At 42.7% G+C, this 21,575-nt stretch overlaps 1 protein-coding gene across 2 annotated transcripts; it reads left to right on the top strand.

Annotated features, from left to right (window-relative positions):
- Positions 1-12,594: 12,594 nt before the first annotated feature.
- Positions 12,595-21,117, top strand: TROL (thylakoid rhodanese-like protein). Of its 2 annotated transcripts, none has more exons than XM_087389781.1 (9): positions 12,595-13,146; positions 13,265-13,367; positions 13,709-13,795; positions 17,847-17,921; positions 18,043-18,117; positions 18,247-18,327; positions 18,560-18,805; positions 19,038-19,129; positions 19,317-21,117. In XM_087389781.1, the coding sequence occupies exons 1-8, from the start codon at positions 12,608-12,610 to the stop codon at positions 19,083-19,085; spliced, it is 1,254 nt and encodes a 417-aa protein (XP_087245907.1). In that variant the 5' UTR covers positions 12,595-12,607; the 3' UTR covers positions 19,086-19,129; positions 19,317-21,117. The 2 variants fall into 2 exon arrangements, with proteins under 2 accessions (XP_087245907.1, XP_087245906.1); XM_087389780.1 differs by having other exon boundaries at positions 19,038-19,092; positions 19,317-21,116.
- Positions 21,118-21,575: the final 458 nt, after the last annotated feature.

Genomic DNA, 21,575 nt, shown 5'->3' with positions numbered 1-21,575 from the left:
TATTGGGCATTCTCCATGAATAAAGTGTTCTATTTATGATCCATCGATGCTCCAACAATGAGCAACATAAACAGTATGCAGTTAGCATGGAAAGGAGAAGTTTCTATTTGAGCAGGCTTAAATGAAATAACATTGCATAATTAAAAACACATGATCTATTCTTGCCACATAAGTACTATCTAATAGACCTAAAAGTTGAGAGCTCATGTACACTATTATTGAAGATGAGATTTTGATTAATTTTACATGAAGAGAACATGTGCAATGGAAAAATAGTGAAGTACGATATATTTCTTATTATAGTGGAATTTTTTTTTCATAAAAGCTAAAAAGTGAACAATAAAGCATCGATTTTGAAATTTCTATTGCATCAAAATCTTCAATCTATTCCATGTGTCATAATGACTCATCTTGATTAATCTTGTACGCATGAAAACTATTCAAAATATCATCCATAGTAGCATGTGCATTGAAGTCATCATGCATTAGGTGCCTCTTGAAGTCATCCAAATAACCAGCCCATAGCATAGCAGTCTTGTTTTCACCATATTGATCAGCATCATAAATGAAGTTGCTCATTTCTCCAAATAACCCAACCCATAGCATTGTAGTCCGTGTGAGGTGACCACTCACCCTTTGGTCTTGGGATGGCATCTTCTCTCCAGTAAAGCTCAAGAGCAAACCAAGGAAATCTAAGTGGGGGAGCGTGATTGGGATCTTGCTCCTCGCGACTCTCTGTCCAATGCAAAGAAATTCCCCAATCAATTATTTGCACATGCATTTTTTTCTCATCAATAGTGAAGTCAAGCATGTAATTGCATGCATTTGAATCAGTGTGTGTGTACCCTCTTGCATGCACCACCTTCAATGTGCTAGTGATCACATAGTGGTAGACAAATATTGCTTTGCAAATACTCTCGAGAACCCGCTACCTTGTAACCGGATATTGCCAATCATGACCAGATTCCTCTCTTGGATTCCATTTTTTGACTAGTCTTCTATAACTTTCCATTGTTGCAAGCAAACACATCAACATATCTATCATGGATAGATCCTCCATTAAAAAATGGATTAATAATCCGGAATTGCGCATCATCTAAGAGCCTCCAATGCCAAGAAAAATGTGATAGATAAAGGAGTAGTAGGCAAACCATCATCTAGCGCATGGAGACACCTTGAAGCTTTTCTTAGTGAGTCAATAGAAGAGATCTTGTGCACAGTAGGACACAAATGCAAATATGCACCCAATATGTTTTCAATTGTGCATATGATGTGAACTTCCCATGTTGTGCATTGACAGTCCATGAGCAATTGGGCAAGGGAAGCAATCAGGCATACCTCAATTGAATCAGAGACTGACACATCATTGCTTGCATCACCAAGATATAGGTGAAGTCCACTGTGGCATCCTAGGTGGACCAAATACCTTGATTGAGGTGTGGGGACATGGCATCCAACTCACACTCACTTAGATTCTCCTAGTACTTTGATCAAGGTATTAATCCTATGTGGCAACTTGGCAAATGAAGAGGCCAAGGCATCGAATGATGTGGCAATTGAATACCTTAATCGAGGTAAGTCCAAGGTGGGTCCAAGGCATGCTTGAAATGATGTGGCACCATATGCCTCAATCTATGTATGCGCTATCACCATGAAATGAAGTCATGTTGGATGATGTGATACCTTCTGAGTCACCAAGTACCTCGATCAAGGTATGAGATGGCATCTTATTTGTAGGTTTGACATGATGTGGTAGCTATTGAGTCATCAAGTACTTCAATCAAGGTATGAGGTCACAACTTGTGTGGAGGATCTAGCATGGTGTGGCAAATAATGAGGCATCAAGTACAACAATCAGGGTATCTAGTGGCATCTTACATGGAGGATTTGGCATGTTGTGGCCAACTGATGAGTGATCAAGTACCTTGATCAAGGTAGGAGGTGGCAGCTCGTGTGGAGTGTTTGACATGATGTGGAAAATGATGAGTCATAAATTATTTTGATCTAAGTTTGAGGTGGCATCTCGTGTGCAGGGTTTGACATGATGTTGCAAATGAGGAATCATCAATTACATCAACCTAGCTGGGCAATACTCTCTTTTTTTCCATTCCTACTCCTAGTACCCACATAGACAACCTTTTTAGAATTTTAAACTCTAGGTGGAAGCTCATGATAGGAGGGACAAATGGACGGATAGATTCTCCAAGGTGCAGAACAAGAAGATCCCTGAGTAAATGTCTTCTCCTCTATGGCTAATTTTACAGAAAGCTACTTAAACTAGTGTAAGAGGCATGATTGTTCGGAAAGGAAATGGCAAGGAGATGGCAAATGCAAATGATGTCCATGGTCAAATAAGGATATTCTTCACCTTTTTATTGCATGTCTTCATGATAGAAAGGTTTGGAAAATCATTGAATTGGAAATAGGGAAACATATCAATTGGAAAGCCATTTTGCTAACTTGAGGTGCACTTAGGAACAAGCAAGACAATTGGGCTCAAATCAAGGCACATGCTTTATGGTTCATTGCATTATCTAGGAACAATTTTCAATTGATTCTGTCTTGGTTACTGATACCATCTTTTAATCTTGGTGGGATAGGAAAAAAATAGACTTGACTTCATGATAGATCACTTCAACTAGACAGTCATTCATCTTTGGCTTAAAAAGAACCTAGATGAACACATGAAAAGATGCCACTTGGGTGCTCATTCCTATGCAGGAACTCTCACAAGTATACCAAAGGAGATGACATGGTCAATCAGTTCATTGGTGTTACTGGTAACACTACTAGGCCCTTTGGTGTTGGACCGATCCGCATACCAAATGATCTCCTACAAGAGGCAGAGGTGCAGTAGGATGTAGCCAAGATCTGGAAGCATCTAAAGGAGGGACAGAGAGAGTGTTGGGATACATGGGTTGCATATGCAATTCAATAGAGTAGCTAGGAAATCAAGTCCCAGACATTTAGATAAAGGCACACTCTTTAGAATTAGGAGAATGCACTTTGCCTCATGACCTAGCATCCATAGAGAGACTCAAAGATCAGGACCCAAGCTCCCAGTAGCTCAGGGACCATTTTGAGTGTGCATGGCTAGAGCTACAAAATATGGAGGTCCATCGGACTGAGTTCTTATACCACTCCTCTCAGACCAGATGGATGCAAAAAGGGGATAGGATGACCAGGCAAGTGTTCTCGACCATTAGGCCATGATCGGAAAGGACCCAACTCCAGCGACATCAGCACTTGCAGGGACAAATGCACATGGACCCTTAGAAGATCCTTGAGATGACATGGACTTCTATCAACAACTGCTTCAGTCAGTAGAGGAGTTGCCTACAACTCTCTTAACTTGTGAGGTAGTTTGGGAGCAAATTTTGTCTATAGGTATGTAGAGCTTGAGTAAATTTTTAGAGGTGCCATACATAGACGAGGAGATATGGGAGGTCCTAAGGGCTCTCCTGCCCCAAAAGTGCCATGGGGAGGATGGTCTAACCCTAATTTTTTTTCGATGTTTCTAGGAGCATATTCTCACCCCGATTAGGTTGGCCTACCAAGAGATCTTCAACTAAGGTTTCCTTCCATAGTCTCTAAGTAGAGGTTGGATGTACATGATCCTGAAGGGAGGGTATGGATTGGATGTTTGTCAATGGAGATCAATCACCTTACTTGACACAGCTTCCAAGATCTTGTCCAAGGCAGAAAATGATCATGCCATAGGCACATGGCAGATTGGGCACCATCGATCCAAAGATGCAGTGTAGAGCCCTTTTGGGCAAGTTAATGGTATGAGGCCTCACCCTAGGAGTAGAAGCTTGGAAACTCCCCCTTCAATGGGGGGGCTTATCGGGTCAGTGACACCGGTCTCATAGGTGGAACTTCTTTAAGGCTCCCTTGATAGGGAAAGGCTCTCCATTGATAAGGAGCCTTTGTAGAGTTTGGTAGTGATTGGTGGGGGGGACTCATTTGGCCTAGCCCTTCCATTAGGAAGGAGTTAGAGATAGCCGCTCATCTGGCACCCAGAGGTCCGAGACTCTGAAGGATGCATGATAGGTCTATCGACACACATTGTATGGACACAGTGGGATAGTAGCCCAACCAGATCCTTTGGGGCTTGGATAAAATCCTCAGGGATGCAAAAGCTAGAGCTCAAGCCTCTCTCACCTAAGGGGGTTAGGTAGGGATTACATAGTCCTTGGACTCCACACTACTAGCACTATTGGTTGGGGCAGTTCAAACAAGGGTGCCTCTCAAGACATGATGCAATGCCAGTCAAAGAGCATGTGCAAGATTCGGCAAAATGGATGTAGAGGCTTCCAAAAATGTGTATTAAACATATCTTTAAAGGTTTGTATATGGTGACCATGAAGATTTTGGACACATAGGTATAGTCGTATTACTTGTGGAAATTGGGGGCTGGTGTTGAGGTCAAACAATATCTCGAATCGCAGCCTCCGAAGGTTTTTCACAGTGGGCTCTTGAGTGGGAATGTCCAACAACAAAATGATGAGCAGTTGAAAAAAGTGCATGGTGGTTGAGAATGTTGAATCGGGGACTGTGGCAAAAATTGTATTAAAATCCTCCATTTGGGCTGCCATGCATAGGAGGTACCCACTATCGGAAAATGGATCCTTGAAAATGATGAGCAGTTAAAAAACGTGCATGGTGGTTGAGACTATTGAATCGGGGACCGTGGCAAAAATTGTATTAAAATCCTCCATTTGGGCTGCCATGCATAGGAGGTACCCACTATCGAAAAATGGATCCTTGAAAATTATATACAATGTTTGGATCTGAGGCCTTCATGGCTTCAAAATCTTTCCAAGGCCAGCATTATCATAGAGGCATGTATGTAGGGTCAATACATTGGTCTATGCCTACTGAACATTATGTTCTCCAAAAGGCCTCATGATTCAAAAATGGTATCCACTACTATGGCTGGAGCCCTATGCTCACGTCTATTTTTGGCATCTTATTAGGACTCGAGTGTTTGTATCGGCCCCATGTTTGCCTAAAATGTTCTCGTTGCCATTTTCAAAAACTCTTCTGCATCAGCTCTATTATATCTTTTTAGCTCAAGTGGAAGCTTTTGAGTTTGCCCTGCCACCTTTTGATGTCGAAGACATCATCGATCATGCAAAAGGATGTGATGGCATGATACCATGTGTTGTGGCTGGGCAAGGGCTCCAGTGGTAGCAGTTCTTTGTCCTCGTGTAGAATTTTTCTTACTTCTTCAGTGTCCTCTTCCTCATAAGGACCTCAACATCCGAGAAGAGTATGAGCTTTAGGGTGTTGATTTTTTGGGCTATATGGGCCATGATTGTTAGGCCCGTCCCTAAAGAACTACTCCTTCTGCAGTGCACTTCGGTCAACCCTCATTAGTTGAGCATATTGTTGTGGAGAAATAAAGGGCAGTGGAGGTACGGTGTTTGAGCACTTAAAGTGACAATGGCAACGAGGTGGCTACTAGTATTCTTGACCTTACTGCTCTACTCAGAGTTTTGCTGGAGCTATTGTGTTGTAAGACTTTTTGCCTTGACTTCTGTGGAACACAGTTGCAAGACTTTTTTCCCTAACATCAGTGGAATGCGGTGGTGAGGTCGGCCGATTTTCTTAAGAAAGGTCGATGAGAGGGGTCGATGAGAGGCTTGTCCTCAGTTATTGTCTTCTTTAAGCCCATTCTTGTACCCTGAGCTTCTCTGCCACTTCAACCTCCTTCTTTCAGGCTTCCTTTTTCCTAAATCTGCTTGTGTGCCACCTCCTGCCTTTGAGTTGCCTCTCTCTCTTGTTTTCTCTTCGGCCTGTCAGCCTATTGGCTTGTTTGGCCTACATTCTTCTTCTTTGGCAATGTCTTTATAGGCATGGGCCAAAGAGGAACTGCATGTGACAACATTGTGCTATCCTTGGAGGTGTCACCAAAGCCATCGGGTATGGGATCTTGTGATAAGTGATGTATAATGGGCATGAAGAACATTGGATTCCTGATTCAATGCTAGGATTTTGTGCAGACATTTAGTAGCTCACTATAGAAATACTATGCGCAATTTGTCTCTTGCAATAGCTGATGTAGATGAGTGAGAAGATTCGAGAGGATGGCATTGTGATGCTCCATATGTGATATTTGGGCTAGCAAAGTGACTACCCTAGCAGCCTTTGCAATCACAAGATTATCGATTAAGTTGATTGGGGTCCCACTCCATGTAATTTGTCTCCTGCAATAGCTAATGTAGACAGGCAAGCAGATTCAAGAGGATGGTGTTGTGATGCTCCTTATATGATGTTTGGGCTAGTGAAGCGATTGCCCTGGCAGGCTTAGCAATCACAGTATTATTGATTAAGTTGAATGGGATCCCACCCTTGTGAACCTTTGTGTTGTATGGGACTAGACCGTGGAACTGTTCATTCATGCAATGAATAGTCTCATATGGCTTGGAGATAACTAGTAGCCCAAATGCCCTTAGAACTATGTTGGATGTGAATTGATGATATTTGTTGCTGCCATTTGCATGCAGACAACCTATCATCTTGCTAACATTGTTAAGTTTGTCCATAAAATCTATCGCTTGTCAAAGATTTAGGTGGCAAGGGAACCTATCTGCCATAGATTGAGGGCCATGGCCTAAATGAGGAGGGCTAATTCTAGGTCTTGGAGTGCCTGGTAGCTTGCCGCATTGTGATAATATAGTTTGAAGTCTTTGGCATTGCACTGAAATTGCAAGTGCACAACCACCCCTTGTATTCTCTCTAGCCATTCTGCTTCGAGGGGGGAGAATCTACTTATCTACATGTTGTGCTCAATGTAATTCTCAACGTTCTCCATGTTTACTGCTACTGCAAAGCAATGCTTCTTTTGAGGTTGGGAGGTAAATTGTTGAGCTGATGGCAAGGGCTCATTGGTGGGATGGACCTCGGGTTGTTCCATTTGAGAAGGTAGAGGAATGGAGATCATTCGAGAGCAAAAGGGAGTAGTGGAAGCTGGGAATAAAGAGGAGACTTCATGGCTTGAAATATCTCGCTCCACCCATGGAGTGTGTGGAGTCGTTTGACATAAGGCGGGGTAGTGTGGGAGTGAGTTTGGAGGGCAAATGGAATCTTAAAAACTTTGAAAAAAAATCAGCAAAACCTAGGTACAATGGCATAGCAACAATTGCAAAATGGATTGCTTTCTTATATAAGAATCATGGTAATGCAATAGGTCAGCGCTACCTATACTATAGCGAGAGGCATTATCAGTGTAATGACTGGCATTATAACATAGCAAATCAGCATTATTATCACAGCGGGTTATGTTATCCTTAAAGTAGTGTCATTGAGTTATCAAGTCACCGTGTTAGGCTTAAGCAGTGACCAACATTATATCGCAGCAGGACCAAAGTTGTTGGGTTAGGCGTCTACCAGTGACTTACATGTTAGCAATCGCTACATTAGTAATCTAGATCTGTCGTGTTAGCCTTAAAGTGGTAAGTTGACTTTTTCTTACCTATATAGAGATTTGATTGAAATGCGAACCTTCTTGGACTTCATAGATGGACTTGTGAGTGCATGGGGAAGGTGTGTTAACACTTTAACCAACTTTTGTACAAAACTATTGTGTTGGCTTGGAGTGTGACAAGGTGATCTAGGGACCCTAGGAACTTGTGCCAACTTCTAAACCCTAGTCACCTAAGCTGACTTGTGGTGGGTTGACTCCCTTAGTGAAGACTACAACCAACCAAGGGTGCTATTTTCACATAGGCCAGGACTTATTGTTGAGACTCTCTATTTTCACCTATTTTGTGGACCTCTAAGTTTCATCTAAACACGATGATATGATCAATAAAGTCAGATTGGGGGGCTTAGGGTACCTGGCCTCTTTCCAAGCTGCGTGTTTATTGAGTGCACCTGTAAAGAGGGCAGAGAACTGTGCCTTGGAGTTGTGATGAATGAGCTATGTTGACAGCTCATTGGTGTTGAATTGCATGGTTTGGGCACCACCATCTATTGGAAGCAATATGGCTTTCAGGTTTTCATAACTTGAGGGGCAACTCATTCTTTTGTGGCACTTGTGTGGGTGGCTATCCTTGAAGACAATATATATAGAGTACGGGCAATAGTAGGTTCTTGTGGCACTCCTCCATTTTCCGGAGCCGGTTTTTGTGGGTCTACTGTGTCAACTGTTGATGTCAAGGTAGAAGTAGAGGTAGTACTCAGTGGTTTGCCCTTGGGAACCCATTGGGGCTCACTAGTGATTGGGCCTTGGACTTTCCCTTTGATGCGGCGGCAAATTCTTGTGTCTCTCCTCCCTTTTTAAGAACACGTTCTTGTGGTACTACCATATGGTAGTCGTCAATGATGCCATCCCTTGCAACATGAGAATCCCTAGGTATAAGGGAGTCACATTTTCCTTTGCCGGAGTGATTTTATCCCTTGATGGGATAGCAATAGATTCTTGTGGTGCTATCGCTACTACCTTGCCACTCGAGGAGGCCAAACATTGCCTTGTGCACATGGGGGAGTTGAAGGAAGAAAAATTAGTAGTGGGGCGGGTCTTGGGTACCCAAATATACTCATTTCCATCATAGTAACCCTGAGCTTCTAGCAGCCACTTAGGAATCCACCTGGGGTGACTCCTTGGCTTTTGAATTTCGTTGTGCATCTCCTTCTTTGAGATTTCCTTGGCTCAACAGCTTTGGGAATCCATCGGTTTCCTTTCTCTTGACTAGGAGAGGTAGGGGTTTTGACCATTGATAGGGTGGATACAGTTGCTGGTGGCCTTCTTGCCCTTCCTTCTAGTGCCTTGGTGGTACCATCCTTAAAGGAGGAAGGCACCACCATGGTATTGACTTTTCCACCTGGAGTATGAACGATGGCATGGGCGGAGGAGGAAGCTTCGACCATGCTTGGTGGACTTATGGTTCTCTTGCTGACTGGGGTGGATGCTTTGTTGGACTCTTAGGTTGGGGGAATCTTTGACTCTAAGATTCCAAAATTGATTGAGACCACCAAGGTGCGACCACCATTTTTCAATGTCATTGTACGTTCATGCCAATCAATTTGGCAATTGACTGCCCAACACTAGGTCCCTACCAAGAATCACATGTTTGTCCATGGCACCTGTAGGAATCACTTAACATCTACTTGCCACACTATGGTTAATTATTGATATTGGTATTTCCACATATCCTATGGCTGGCATGCTCTGACCATTTACTACGTGTACAATGATAAGAGTGGGCTCAAGAGTTACCTTAGACGTTAAGATTTTGTTGCACACCTTCTGGAGATCAAATTATGATTTGTCTCGGTGGTCCACAAAGGCTTTAGAAGAGTAGATTGTCTCCCTGCATAATTGAAAATCCACATGCACCCTAGCAGGTGATATAGTTAGATCTTCCATAGAATTTAGCCCTTCCATAGGATATAGTTAGATCTTCCATAAGATTTAGCCCTTCCACCGCTGCTTTACATATTGATATGAGTCCCAGTTGTTTCAGGTTAGCTTGGTGGGGGCCCAAGCCTCCCCTATTGCCTACCTTTTTATGCGGGCAACTTCCTTCTTAAGTTCCTTTTCTTGATGGATGGCTTGTAGTGTTTGGAGAGTTAGGGGGGCATAATAACATTTAAGCTTATTCCCATTAATGTAGCCATCCATTTCAGCTCGGTCAAGGTCACAATGCTACATGACCCTTGGTTGTTATTTCCACAACTCGCTATGCTACAGTATTTAAGCTAACACTTTGTATTCCTCACACTATAGAATAGTGCAAGGTTGCCTTCCTTAAGGACTTTGGTTCGGAGATTGCGATCGAGCCACTCTTTTTGCAAATTTTTTTGACCTTGATGCCATATGTCACTCTTAATCTCGTCTCGTCGAACTTTTTGATCTCTATCAGCCTCTCAAAAATGGCATCTTCTGATAGTCGATCTTGGACGCCCACCCTTAGGCTTGGAACTATAAATTCCATGGGCATAACTACCTCAACCCCAAACGCAAGGCTAAAAGGCATGCAGTTAGTCGCAAATTTGTACACCGTGCAATATGCCCAAAATACCGCAGTGAGTTTGTGCTCCTAGTCACATTACGACTAGCCTCCACCGTGCAAGTCATTGTTTGGCACAAAGTCTTTTTAGGGCTCTCGACTTGGCCATTTGATCTAGGATAGTAGGGGGTAGATTTTATATGAACGATCAGAAACTCACTCTTTAGGATATGAATTGTGTCATTGATAAAGTGAGTTTCACGATTGTTGACAACTTTGAACGGGAGGCCAAAGTGTTATATAACATTCTCATATAAGAATTTGGCCATTGTTTGTGTGTCAACCTTCCTGGTAGCCTTGACTTCTGCCCATTTTGTGAAATAATTAGTAGCCGTGATAATTTTATCAGGCTTGGGTGTCCCTTTTGCCGCCGCTGGACTGATTGGTCCTACAAAATCAACATCCCCATTTCTCAAAGGGTTGATCAGTGAGAACTCCTGTCAGAGACATATGATCTTGCTTGTGAGGTATTGAAGTTTGCTGGCAAGGGTCGTAGTGCTTAATGAATTCGGCTATGTCTGCGAAGAGAATGGGCTACCATAGGCCTGCTTGTAGTACCTTGCAAGCCGTGAGCTCTCTCCTATGAAGTGCCCTCCTGCAATGCCCAAACAGGCTTCTTCCAACACCTCTATAAACTCATTTGCGGACATAGTGGTGCATTATACTGTCCTTACCCATTCGATAGAGTTGGTCGGCTATCAATTGGTATGATGCCCTATCTTTAACAAGTTTTTAGGCTCAATCATTGTTAAGGGTCCTATCTTGGGGAAACCCATTGGCCAAGAAATGACCATTCTCCTGAGCCCATTCTGTTTTAATGTACAAGGAATAGCGGGGCATCTGGGACCTCTAGCTTTGGGTTCTCTACTTGGGATTTGGGACATATGATATGCCATGAAATAGGTACGTCCCTTGCATCAAACCAAACTCTAAAAGGATAAGCATCCACCGCATGATGCATCTGGTCACACAGGGGATTTTTACTAGGTAGAAGAGTGCTTGGTGGTCTATGAAGAACAAGTAATGACGGAACTTCTTCACAGCATAGACCATCACCAGGCCTTCCCATAGTTGTATAATTCATCTTTTCATCATTAAGTTGGCGACTTGCAAAATATATCGAATAGTCCAAATTATACTCGCCTGGCTGTGCCAACACACACCCTATTGTGGGACCTAGAGCCGACATTTTTGATGGGCATATCCCACCCAAGTGTAGGGCGAGAAGCCATTGTGTGTGGAAGTGTATTCCCCCCAAAGTCCATTTGTTCATTTCCCAGCATCTGCGGCGGCTAGAAGCTAGGTATCCTAGGCACAAAAGTTCTTATAAAGGATGGTTCTCCCTCATAGAATTGAACCTAAGGCCCCATAGGATTCATCGTTGAGGTGGGCATAGGGCTACTTTGCATGCTTTCTGATGCAGTTGTTGATGGAGGGCCCTCTCAGGCACTCTAGCTTGCCTTGCAAAGGGATTAACCAGGTCAGTGTTAGACTAACTAAACCTCCCCATGAAGTTGGAGAGCCATTCCCTAAGCCAAGAGGATGTGGTTGAAGGTGTGGGAAATTGGGGTTTGATTGAGCTAGAGTTAGGAGCCATGGAAGCCCCGAGATTCGAGTTTTCACCCGCCTCTACGTTGAAGCTCATTGCATCCTTCGAGCTCAAGGTGTCCATGCGTGTGGGACCGTGCACTGAATATGAGCTTAAAGTGGAGATCCTGGAAGGAATTGATGCCATCGTTGCTAGGCCAGTTAGAATATTATTAGAGGTACTATCCTCTTGCTCTAGATCAAATCCTAGCACTCTATTAGATCTCAGGTGCATGTGTTGAGGATGTGTTGGTGACTCTGCCAGGCTACTCTATTCAGTTTCAGTCATTGTGCAATTCTAGTCTTAAAGCAGCAAGTCGTTGTGTTAGCGTTAAAGCAACGACTTCTAGGTTGCTGAGGTCGCTACAGTAGCAATCGCTTAACACAACAAATTTGATATGGCAGCGACTTCAATAAAGTGGCAATTGGTTTATGGCAATGACTTTGAAGTCACAATGTTATCGTTAAAGCAGTGTCCTCACTTATAGCAGCGACTTCTTAATGCAACAGGTTGGATATGGTAGTGACTTGATGGCCACTGCGTTAGCCCTAATGCCACTTCTAAATCTGCTTGTAACACCATTTCTTAGTGTTTTTAATGTTTTTTGACTCCATAAAACCCTTAGCTTTCACCTCTACTAGTAACCTATTCCTATGAGTCTAACACCAAAAAACAACATAAAGCAAGCTCTAATCAAGCAAAATGCTTGAAAAACTGAAAAAGACAGCTTCTTCTTTTCTACATTCAACTTCACCTATACTCCTCCTAGTTAAACTAGGAGCAATGTTGCGGCGAGCGCCATTTTATGAGCCCCTCCCCCACTTTCCCTATTCCTTAGTGGTATAATGGTGGAGATGAAAGGGGTGAAAATGTAGGGCGCAGGATTGGGGGGAGGCAAGGATGGCACGTGGAGGAAGAGGGACCTTTTTGGTGGAGGAGGAGGAGGAGATATTATGATGATGACGATGATGATGATCAAGGCCAAAAGCCAAAGAGTGGAATGGCGATGGTGGCGGCTGCTCCTCCTGCGCTCGTCGCCTGCTGCTCCAAATCTCCCTCCTCCATCATCACTGCGACTGCGTGCAAGCTTCCTCCCCGTCGCCCTCCCCTCGCCATGCCATTGGCCACTCTCCTCGCTTCTTCTGCCTCTGCTTCAGCCTCAGCTGTCTCCTCCCCTTCCCCTGACCTCGACCTAGCCCCCGTATTTGATTTCGTCCTCGCCAACCCACTTGCCGTTATTGCAGGCGTTGCGGCCATCGGCCTCCCCATCCTGGTCTCCTCTCTCTTCTCACAGCCCAAATCCTGGGGCTCTACCTCCGCCAAGGACGCCTTCATCAAATTGGAGGACACAGAGAACAATGTTCAGCTCTTGGACATCCGAAGCAGCGACGATGTCAAAACGGAAGGCACTCCCGACCTCAGATCGCTTAAGAAGAGGGTTTTACAAATACCTTACGCGGGCGACGAGGAATCTTATCTCAAGAAGTTGCTTTCCAAAGTCAAGGACCCTGCAAACACCACGCTTTACATCCTTGACCTGTAAGAACGACAAGCTCGTCATCATTACTCCCTGGACTAACTGCATTTTCTCTATAATGCGCCGGTTTTTCGGACACATCAGTGTGTACGTATGATCTTTTCGTTTCCTTGGAAACAGGTATGATGGAAACTCCGCTTCGTTGGCCAAGTTTCTAGCAGCTAATGAATTCAAGTCCGCCTACGCGATCAAGGATGGTGCAGAAGGTCCTAATGGATGGCGGGTCAGCATTTGCCTTCCTCTTCTGAATATTCCCGATTTCAAGGGTAACAGTTATCGCGGAACATCAGATAACGTGGCCGTTCACGGCTAATGCAATTTGCATAGACGTTCCAGCTTTGTCTGTCTTCTTGGATATTACTTGTCATGGCCTTCGTTTCATTGCCCTCGTTAAGAGTCTGTAGGCACTCTTGCAGCTTATACGCTTAACTGCAACGCCCAAGGTTGCAAGTAGTGAACACTTGTTTGAATAACCGAGGGTGAAACTGTTGAAACGCTACAGTTGCTTACCCCAAGACGATGAATGTGAATGTATCTTGACAGATGGATACATTGATATTTCAGAAAAATGAGCTGCCGTGGTTGCTGCCACGGAAAGGCTTTTCACTGGATGCAAGTGTTCTGAAGGATGTTATCGACAGTACATTTGGTGTAAGTTTTCCCCTCTCTCTCTCTCTCTCTCTCTCTCTCTCTTCCATGGTTGGCAGGAAGGCCTTTGATGGTTGGGTTGAAGGATCGTCAGCGTCAATGTAGGACCAGATGATCCTGATCTGGCTTGAACCGTTGCTGTGTAACTGAATTTGCGGACTTAATACTAATTTCCCATATGACTAGAGATTTGTAATGGCAAATTGTGTATAGTCCATGTCCGTGTAGATATACCAAGGGAAATTGTTTACTGTCGACTTGAGGATTTGGAGGCAAGATAGGACAACAAGAAAGCTGGAATACTCGTGGGCATTAACTTGCTTGTGTTCTATTTGGAGTTGGAATTATGTAGGGCGATAGTGGTGGGATCAGGGGAGAGAGAGAGAGAGAGAAAGAGAGAGAGAGAGAAAGAGAGAGAGAGAGAGACTTTAAAAAGCCATTCTAAATAAAAGAGGGGGAAAAGCAATCAGCTTTTAAATATATAAAACAAAAATTCCAAAACAATTGGTAGATCACACTTAACTCGCTAAGCATTACCCTGTACTGAAGTCTTGCCAATATGTTCAACTTATTTAACTTGAACAAGATCCTCCAATGTACCTATAAAGAGCTCCACTCTAAGGCCATCCTGTTTGGGAATCGTCATCTTCGTTGTGTGTTTTCTTTTTCAAGATGAGCAGGGGCACATTTTGGATTTATCTGGAGTGAAGGACTCAAATAAGGCCATCGCTAAGCCCTTTGCATGAAGCCATGCCATGCCAACATCATCTGATAGAAGTCTCATTGCTTGCAAGGTCTTGACATTGATGAGATTGTGGAAGGTATTGCTTTCCAGAAGGTGGTTGTTGACGCGCCTCTGAATATCACCGTTGGAGTATTCCATGTGCCCCAGTACGAAAGAAGTGCCTCACCCAAATGCCTTCCTTAGCTGCAGTAGAAGCTGCAATGACAATTTGCTTTCTGACTGGCCAAGTGACGGGTCCCGTGACATGGCATGAATATAAATCCCGATGTCGATTTCCTGGTATTGGGACTACCTTCCCAGTCCGAATCAGTCCATGCTTAAAGCCTGTGTATACAATGATATCACAATAGTCGATGAGGAGCATTAGTCATGTTAGAGTTGTGTCCACGTTCACCCACTGTAGGCCTTTAAGGACTGATGATGTTTCCCAATAGCATAAGGAAACGGTTCAATTTCTGCATCTCCATGGTAAGTCATGTGTTCCTCACTGTCATGCTCCTTGATATCTTTTGTGATGCATTTTCAAGACTAGGACTGTCTTACAGAAACTCAGTATGAAGACTTTGTATAAATGGATGCTCAAGTATGTGTGGGTGTGTGGATTTGTATGTGTGAGAGCATACTTTTATACTATGGTCTACACCCACTGTTGGGCGCTGATGACGTCTGACGTCAGTGGGGATGTCATAGTAGCTAGTCCCTGCTATGCATGATGGAGTTTATGGTTTTCAATCTTATGAGTGACTATCGTGAGATTGAAACTGCACTATGTAGTGTTTTTAGAGGATGAGTTTGGGAATGTTCCTGGATTCATCTAGGTATATACTGTCTTACATTCCTTGCTCTTGCTGCACAGCCTGTTCATTGTCATACTTGTTGTCATATGCCAATTTACTTATATATTGTTCTAGATTTCTTCTCTTATGGAGACGATACATTGTTCAATACTGGCTGCCTTCTCAAAAACTTTGTCCTGAGAGTTTGCATGCTCAGTTGCACATCCAATGTAATGCTTGCACAAACATGCATGTGGCTTATGGTCCATTGTTGTTAATCGCCTTGTTAACTCATGCAATGATTTCTGTTGTGCTTTCTTATATTTTACCTGTCATGCAGCCTTCCATTTGCAATTAGCTGCCTTGCATTGTTGTTAGCTTGTAATTATTGTGTGGCTGCTCCAAAAAACATAATTGTTATAAGCATCTGACGTACCAAGGCATTATCTCGAGCATTGCATTGTTTCTTCAATCTGTCATAACAGCCATCGTTACTTTACATTGTTTGTGCAGCCCTGATTTTTTATTTTAAGTACTTGCATAAGGCTTTTTGAATTTGTTTGCAGTTGTGATGGATTGGCAAGAAACTCCATTACAGCATTGGCCATCATGAGGCTTGCACAGATTGATTCTATCCCCAAAATTTACATCAAATCCAATTTGCAGAAAACTGAACTTCTATTAAGTATGACTGAAATATAGAGATCCAGGATAAATTCGTGTAAAAAAACTCATACAAAATCATGCAGAAAAGGAATGAGGTTGTTGCAACCAATTTGGAGAGTTGAAACGCCATGAAGGCTTGTGGCAATATATGCGAAAATAAAGCCACAGTCCTGGTCCCTCAGGGACACTCTTGGCCTTGAATCCTAACCCTTGTAATATTGTGCCAAATAATAGAAATTGATCGAGAGACGAAAGTCTAAGTCCCATCTGTAGCCCCCATGCATCTCGATTGCCATATTTACCATGCACCGAGACTGGCAATATAGATAGAGAACGAAGCCTAAACATAGAGACAACTGTTGCATGTTTTGTGATAAGTTGTGGAACTCCTCTTTGAATCAAGAATAGCTTGTTCTAATGTGCTCCCTCGTGAAACACCAAGGGCCAAAGCGTGTCTTCCACAATCGATAGAATCTTATGTGATGTAGCAAGTACCTCTCCTCATCTTACCAATTAAATGGCAATGCCTTGTCAGATCATCTTGGTCTTTCTGGATCTCCAAATGCAGTGTTCAACTGAATGGTGAGTTACGACACACTGCGACCAGGGGGAATTTGAACCACAGCCAGCAATTAAGACCTTGGGAGTCGTGCAGCAGCCTGTACACTTGCAGCCAGCCTCGATCTATGTGCAAAGCAGTCATAAAAGCCCGTACAGCTAATCTTGGGAAGCGTGCCTGCAGCAAAAGACAACCGCACAAATGCACAAAGGGCCCACCAGCAGCCTGTACAGCGGTACGGCTGCTTCAAATCACCAACAGCAGGTCCGTACAGCCGTAAGGTGACCTCGAGGAACGTGCAATAGCTGTACAACCTGCAGCGTGGGTAGGACTCCGTACAGCCAATGACCAAAGCGCCTTGGGATTCGTGCCAAAAATGTGAGCTAAGGGGCAGCCTTGAAAATCGTGCAACAGCAAGTAACGTGGGGAAAAGGCGATCTCCAAAAAATGCGTGAAAAATGAATCCCCCATAGAAAACGTACGTTGGCCTTGGAAGGAGAGGAAGAGGGTAGGTATGCATGAGGGAATGCCACGTGGCCCCCTCATTAAAGCTCTAACCCTTGCAAACCAATGGAACATTGGTTTGCCCCTCACATTAAAATTCTAACCCCTTCTAACCAATGAAACATTGGTTTCCTTGGGCCTAACTTTAAGACCCCTCTAAACCTTGCCCTTCCCCTAGCAAGTAGGCCTAGTGTGTGCACCTAGGGACTTCTGGGAAGTGTTGCTTCCCCTGGGCTAGCCCCCTAAGCCAAAGGTAGTCACGGTTCATAACTTCACGTTCCCGTGACAGCAACTTCATCTCATTGCTCTTTAATAAAAAAATGCTAAAGCCAAGTCTGTTGTAACATGTGATAGAGCATTTATGCCACATTGAGAAATTTACAACAGCAATCTTGTTATTTACAAGTGAAGGAGTATCAGTTATGAGGTGCTTTTACACATCAATTTCTCGATATGTTTGTGCACTGAACTTTCAAAATTGGTTCTTAACACTGAACCTTTCAGTCAAACATCTATGGTACTAGGTTCTTATTAATGTTGCCTTCCTATGATTTTTACTTTTGAATGGTATTTTTTAATGTGATCGAGGGAAAGTCATTGCTATATTGTGACGTGGCATGGAGCTTCCGTGTGCCATTTCACTTATGAAGAGTAGAAGGAGATTAAAACCTTGCCGCTTGCAAGGCTTTCCTGATGTTTTTCTATGAGTTACCATCTCTATGCCCGGGGAACTTTTATGCGTGTTCTCTAGGCTATTCGGAGTCTCAGTTGCTTTAAGTTAATATTCATTTATATTTTTTACAGGAAAACCCTAACTTGGTGCCCGCTACTTTGGGTGTAGCAGCTGCAGCAGGTGTAAGTCTTGTTGTATTTTCTGAGGTAATGTTTCCCGATGCCTGTTTGCTGGTGAAATAAATATTGAAGGTGCAGTGTGTAGGGTCATCAACTAAATACTTGCCAGCTTTGTGATGAAGCTCCCACTTTATCTCTTGTTGTCCAGGCTGAGACAGCTTTGCAACTTTTGGGATCAGCTGCATTGATCCAGCTCTTTGTAAAGAAATTCCTTTTTGCTACAGTAAGGTCAATTTGGTGTAATTCTACTACAATGCTGCCACAATGAGATCTGTTGGAAGTTAGAAGGTTGTCTGTTTTTGGCTGAGGGGAGCTATATAGATATATTTTCTGCTGTTTGGCAATTGTGTAGGATCGACAGAAGACTTTGAAAGAGCTGCAGTCTTTTCTAGATACAAAGATTGCGCCGAAGGAACTGGTGGATGAAATAAAGGTACGTCTTTAGCGGGAATGCCATGCAACTGAAGTCTTTTAAAACACAAGGGACCCTTCTGCCTGGATGTAGGCTCATATTATATGCAGGATGTAAATCATATTGAAGCATATTATAAATTATATTTCATCATGAAAGATATTTAGATGAGTCACAGTGCTATTTTGATTTGTGTTTCTTCATCAGTGACAAAATGGAAGTAACTCATGCTCTTTTTGCTACATGATTGTAGGAGATTGGAGGAGTGTTACTTCCCAAATACAAAGAAGTGCCTGTTGTGGATTCAACTAATGGAGCTGTCAATTCTGATATTGGCCTGCAAGTGGAAGATGCAACTGGGGGGGCTGCTACTGCTGAGCAAGTGGAAGAAAGACAGTCACCAGTTATGGCAGAAAAAGAAGTTATTGATGCGTCATCATCTTCATCATTGTCAACTGATATTCCCCAATGTCCAACACCTCTATCTCCCTATACACAGGTATGTTCTGCCGTATTGTAGCATTTTTACAATCCCTGCTAAACAAAATTTAGGTAAAAGAATCTCTAAAAGCCATCTATTTGTTTTCCAGCTTTCTTGTATGCAAATGTGGATACTTTTTGTGGCAGAGGGTCAAAACATGAGCTAGAAGCAAAAATGAGGGGTGTATGGAGGTCGTGTTGTGTTTAAAGTGTCAGAACATTGCTAAGACAATTTTGGGCTGTTTCTGCAGTTTCCAGATTTGAAACCGCCATCTTCTCCAACAGCGTCAAGGATTTAGGCGTATTGTAGCTTTTTTCACAATCTCTGCTAAACAAGTCTCAGGCAAAAGAATCTTTAACAGCCGTCTATTTGTTTTCCATCTTTCGTATATGCAAATGTGAATACTTTTTGTGGCAATGCAGAGGGACAAAAACATCAGCTAGAAGCAAAAAGGAGGGGTGTTATGAAGCTCGTATGTGTGTATAAAATGTCAGAACCCTGCTAAGACAATTCTGGGCTGTTTCTGCAGTTTCCAGATTTGAAAGCGCCATCTTCTCCAACACTTTCAAATATCTAGGAGTGCAGACAAGAATGGAAGGTTAGTGTCAACTGTCAAGTATAGCTTTTTTGAATAGTTAGGCTAGTTTGCATCAGAGAAGATGTGGAAATGGCAGCTCAAGAGCTCATCAAACTTCTTTGCTGAGCAATGGCAAGGCGTAATCTGGAATGAATGCCACCTGTCCTTCTGAAGGATGCACAATGCAGGACACACAAATGAGTAATCATTTGCTTTGGTATGCCAGCTGTGTCATAGGCATTTTGTTATTCTAGCCATAGGAGCATAATCAAGAAATATTCAAAGCAGAAAGCATCATTCTGATGGTGCCAGGTTCGGAAATTGTTGTTTTGACTGAGGTTATTTCCACTGTCTGCATAGCCATAATTTGTAGAATTTTGGAATGGAGTATGCTCTTGTTTCCAAGAACTTCCTACTCCTCGCTATGGAGCTCCGCATTCTTTCATTCAACCAGCTCATTGTGGATATAAATGAGTATTTTACACTAATTTCTGTTCCTCAATGTTGTGTTACCTCATCTTTGTTCACTCGAGAGAGAGAGAACTTCTCAAATTTGCTGTAGCCAGTCACTTGGCAAATAGTGGCATTGGAATTCAGCCTAATTAAAGTGCAAGTTGAGGAAATTTGATGCATCAGCTGTAACAGAGGCATTTCTTTGTAAGTAGCTAGAGCTATTAGCTTGGTTGAAAAGGCCTGAAAAAGGACAGTATGCTACTATACTTTGCTGTTTCTAGAAGGAGATATAGGACGTCAAGTGCTTAACAAAGGCACTTATTTGTAATTAGATAGTGCTGTTAGCTGGTCTGTCAAATTTATATATTTGCTATTTCTAGGAGATATAGACTTTTAAATGCTCGTGGGCCTAGGTGTTACCATGTGGACTGTTTGGTATTCTTCCATATATTCATGAGGACATTAGGCGCCATTAGGCACTAATCCTATTTTTGTATGAAAAGGGGGCCAATAAGACATTACTTCATGCAATTCATTGCGCAATTCCTGTTGTTTCCTCGCATAAGGCTTGTGGTTTCCTAGTAGCATTGCTAGTGCCTGCTGGAATTCACTCTCTTTCCTAAGCCAAGAGGGGTTTTGGAATTCCCTTATCTAAGTGCATGTTTTATTTGCCCTTCATGATATCATGTTCGTTGTGCCTCAGGTTGTAGTGGTACTAGAAGGTTGAAATTCCCGAGCCATCACAATTTGGACTTTTTTTCCCTTCTTGGCATTGTGTAGTGCTCCTGATTCTGAAAGTCTGGTCTTTGCTGCAAAATTTGGAGAATATTGTGACATTTGCCACCTCAACTTGGACACGAGTTGTAGACTTTGCCTTAGCTTGAAACAAGGTTCCTATAGTAGTGTCACTTGGATGTAGATCAATTGGAGCAATACAGGAATTTCTTTATTGATTGGCATGGTGTCACATGTGAATAATGCCAGATTTAAAGGATCAGAATTTCAAAAATCTTACATTATTGGAACTGCTCTGCTCTCTTGATACATCTGTGGTCATTGTTGTAAAATGCTGACCAATGGATTGGATTTGGTCCCATTAGTTTGTCGCTACGTGTAGCACAAATTAGCTACGATCTATAATTTAAGCAGTCTTTCGAGTTCATTTTTGCAGTACCACTTTAGGGTGTTATTGCTGCTCACCAAGTTTTGGAATAAGTGCAACCGGTCTATTGGAGGTTCCTTCCTAGAAGCGCAGGCAGAAATAGCCATGTAAGCTACGATTGCACAAGGTTTTCACCAAATGGACACCAAGTTTCAAATGTGGGATTGCGTAGGTGTATCGATGCTACTTCCCAAGGGTTATGTGATTTGGATTTTGTTTGACTTAATCACCTTTGTAACATTTATTGATGCAGAATTAATTGGTTATGGACATTTAATTTCTTTAACTTTCCTGTTATCACATATGATAATCTCTTTAAAGATCCTATTGGAACCTTCTTATGTCTTCAGATGCGATTGAATGAAATTAGGAGTATAAATGAGCAAAAATTGGTAAATTTTGAGAACAAGCCCTATTGTGAATAAATATAGTCATTTAGTTACCAAACTATTGTGGGATATTTAGTGGTGTGAGAGAAGCTATTAATTGAGTCTTGATTTAAAATTTTGAGAAAAGACTTAGTTTTTAGAGTTATTTAAAAAAATGCTAAGAGGAAGGTTAACAATTGCTTTCAAGCTAGGGGAGTTTTAGATCCC

This window comes from Dipteris shenzhenensis, chromosome 18 (assembly GCF_047967505.1).
Source record: "Dipteris shenzhenensis isolate YYH24624 ecotype China chromosome 18, Dip_SZ_1.0, whole genome shotgun sequence".
NCBI lineage: Eukaryota > Viridiplantae > Streptophyta > Polypodiopsida > Gleicheniales > Dipteridaceae > Dipteris > Dipteris shenzhenensis.
The sequence above is the reverse complement of the archived record's forward strand: the minus strand, read 5'-3'. Positions and strand labels throughout refer to the sequence as shown.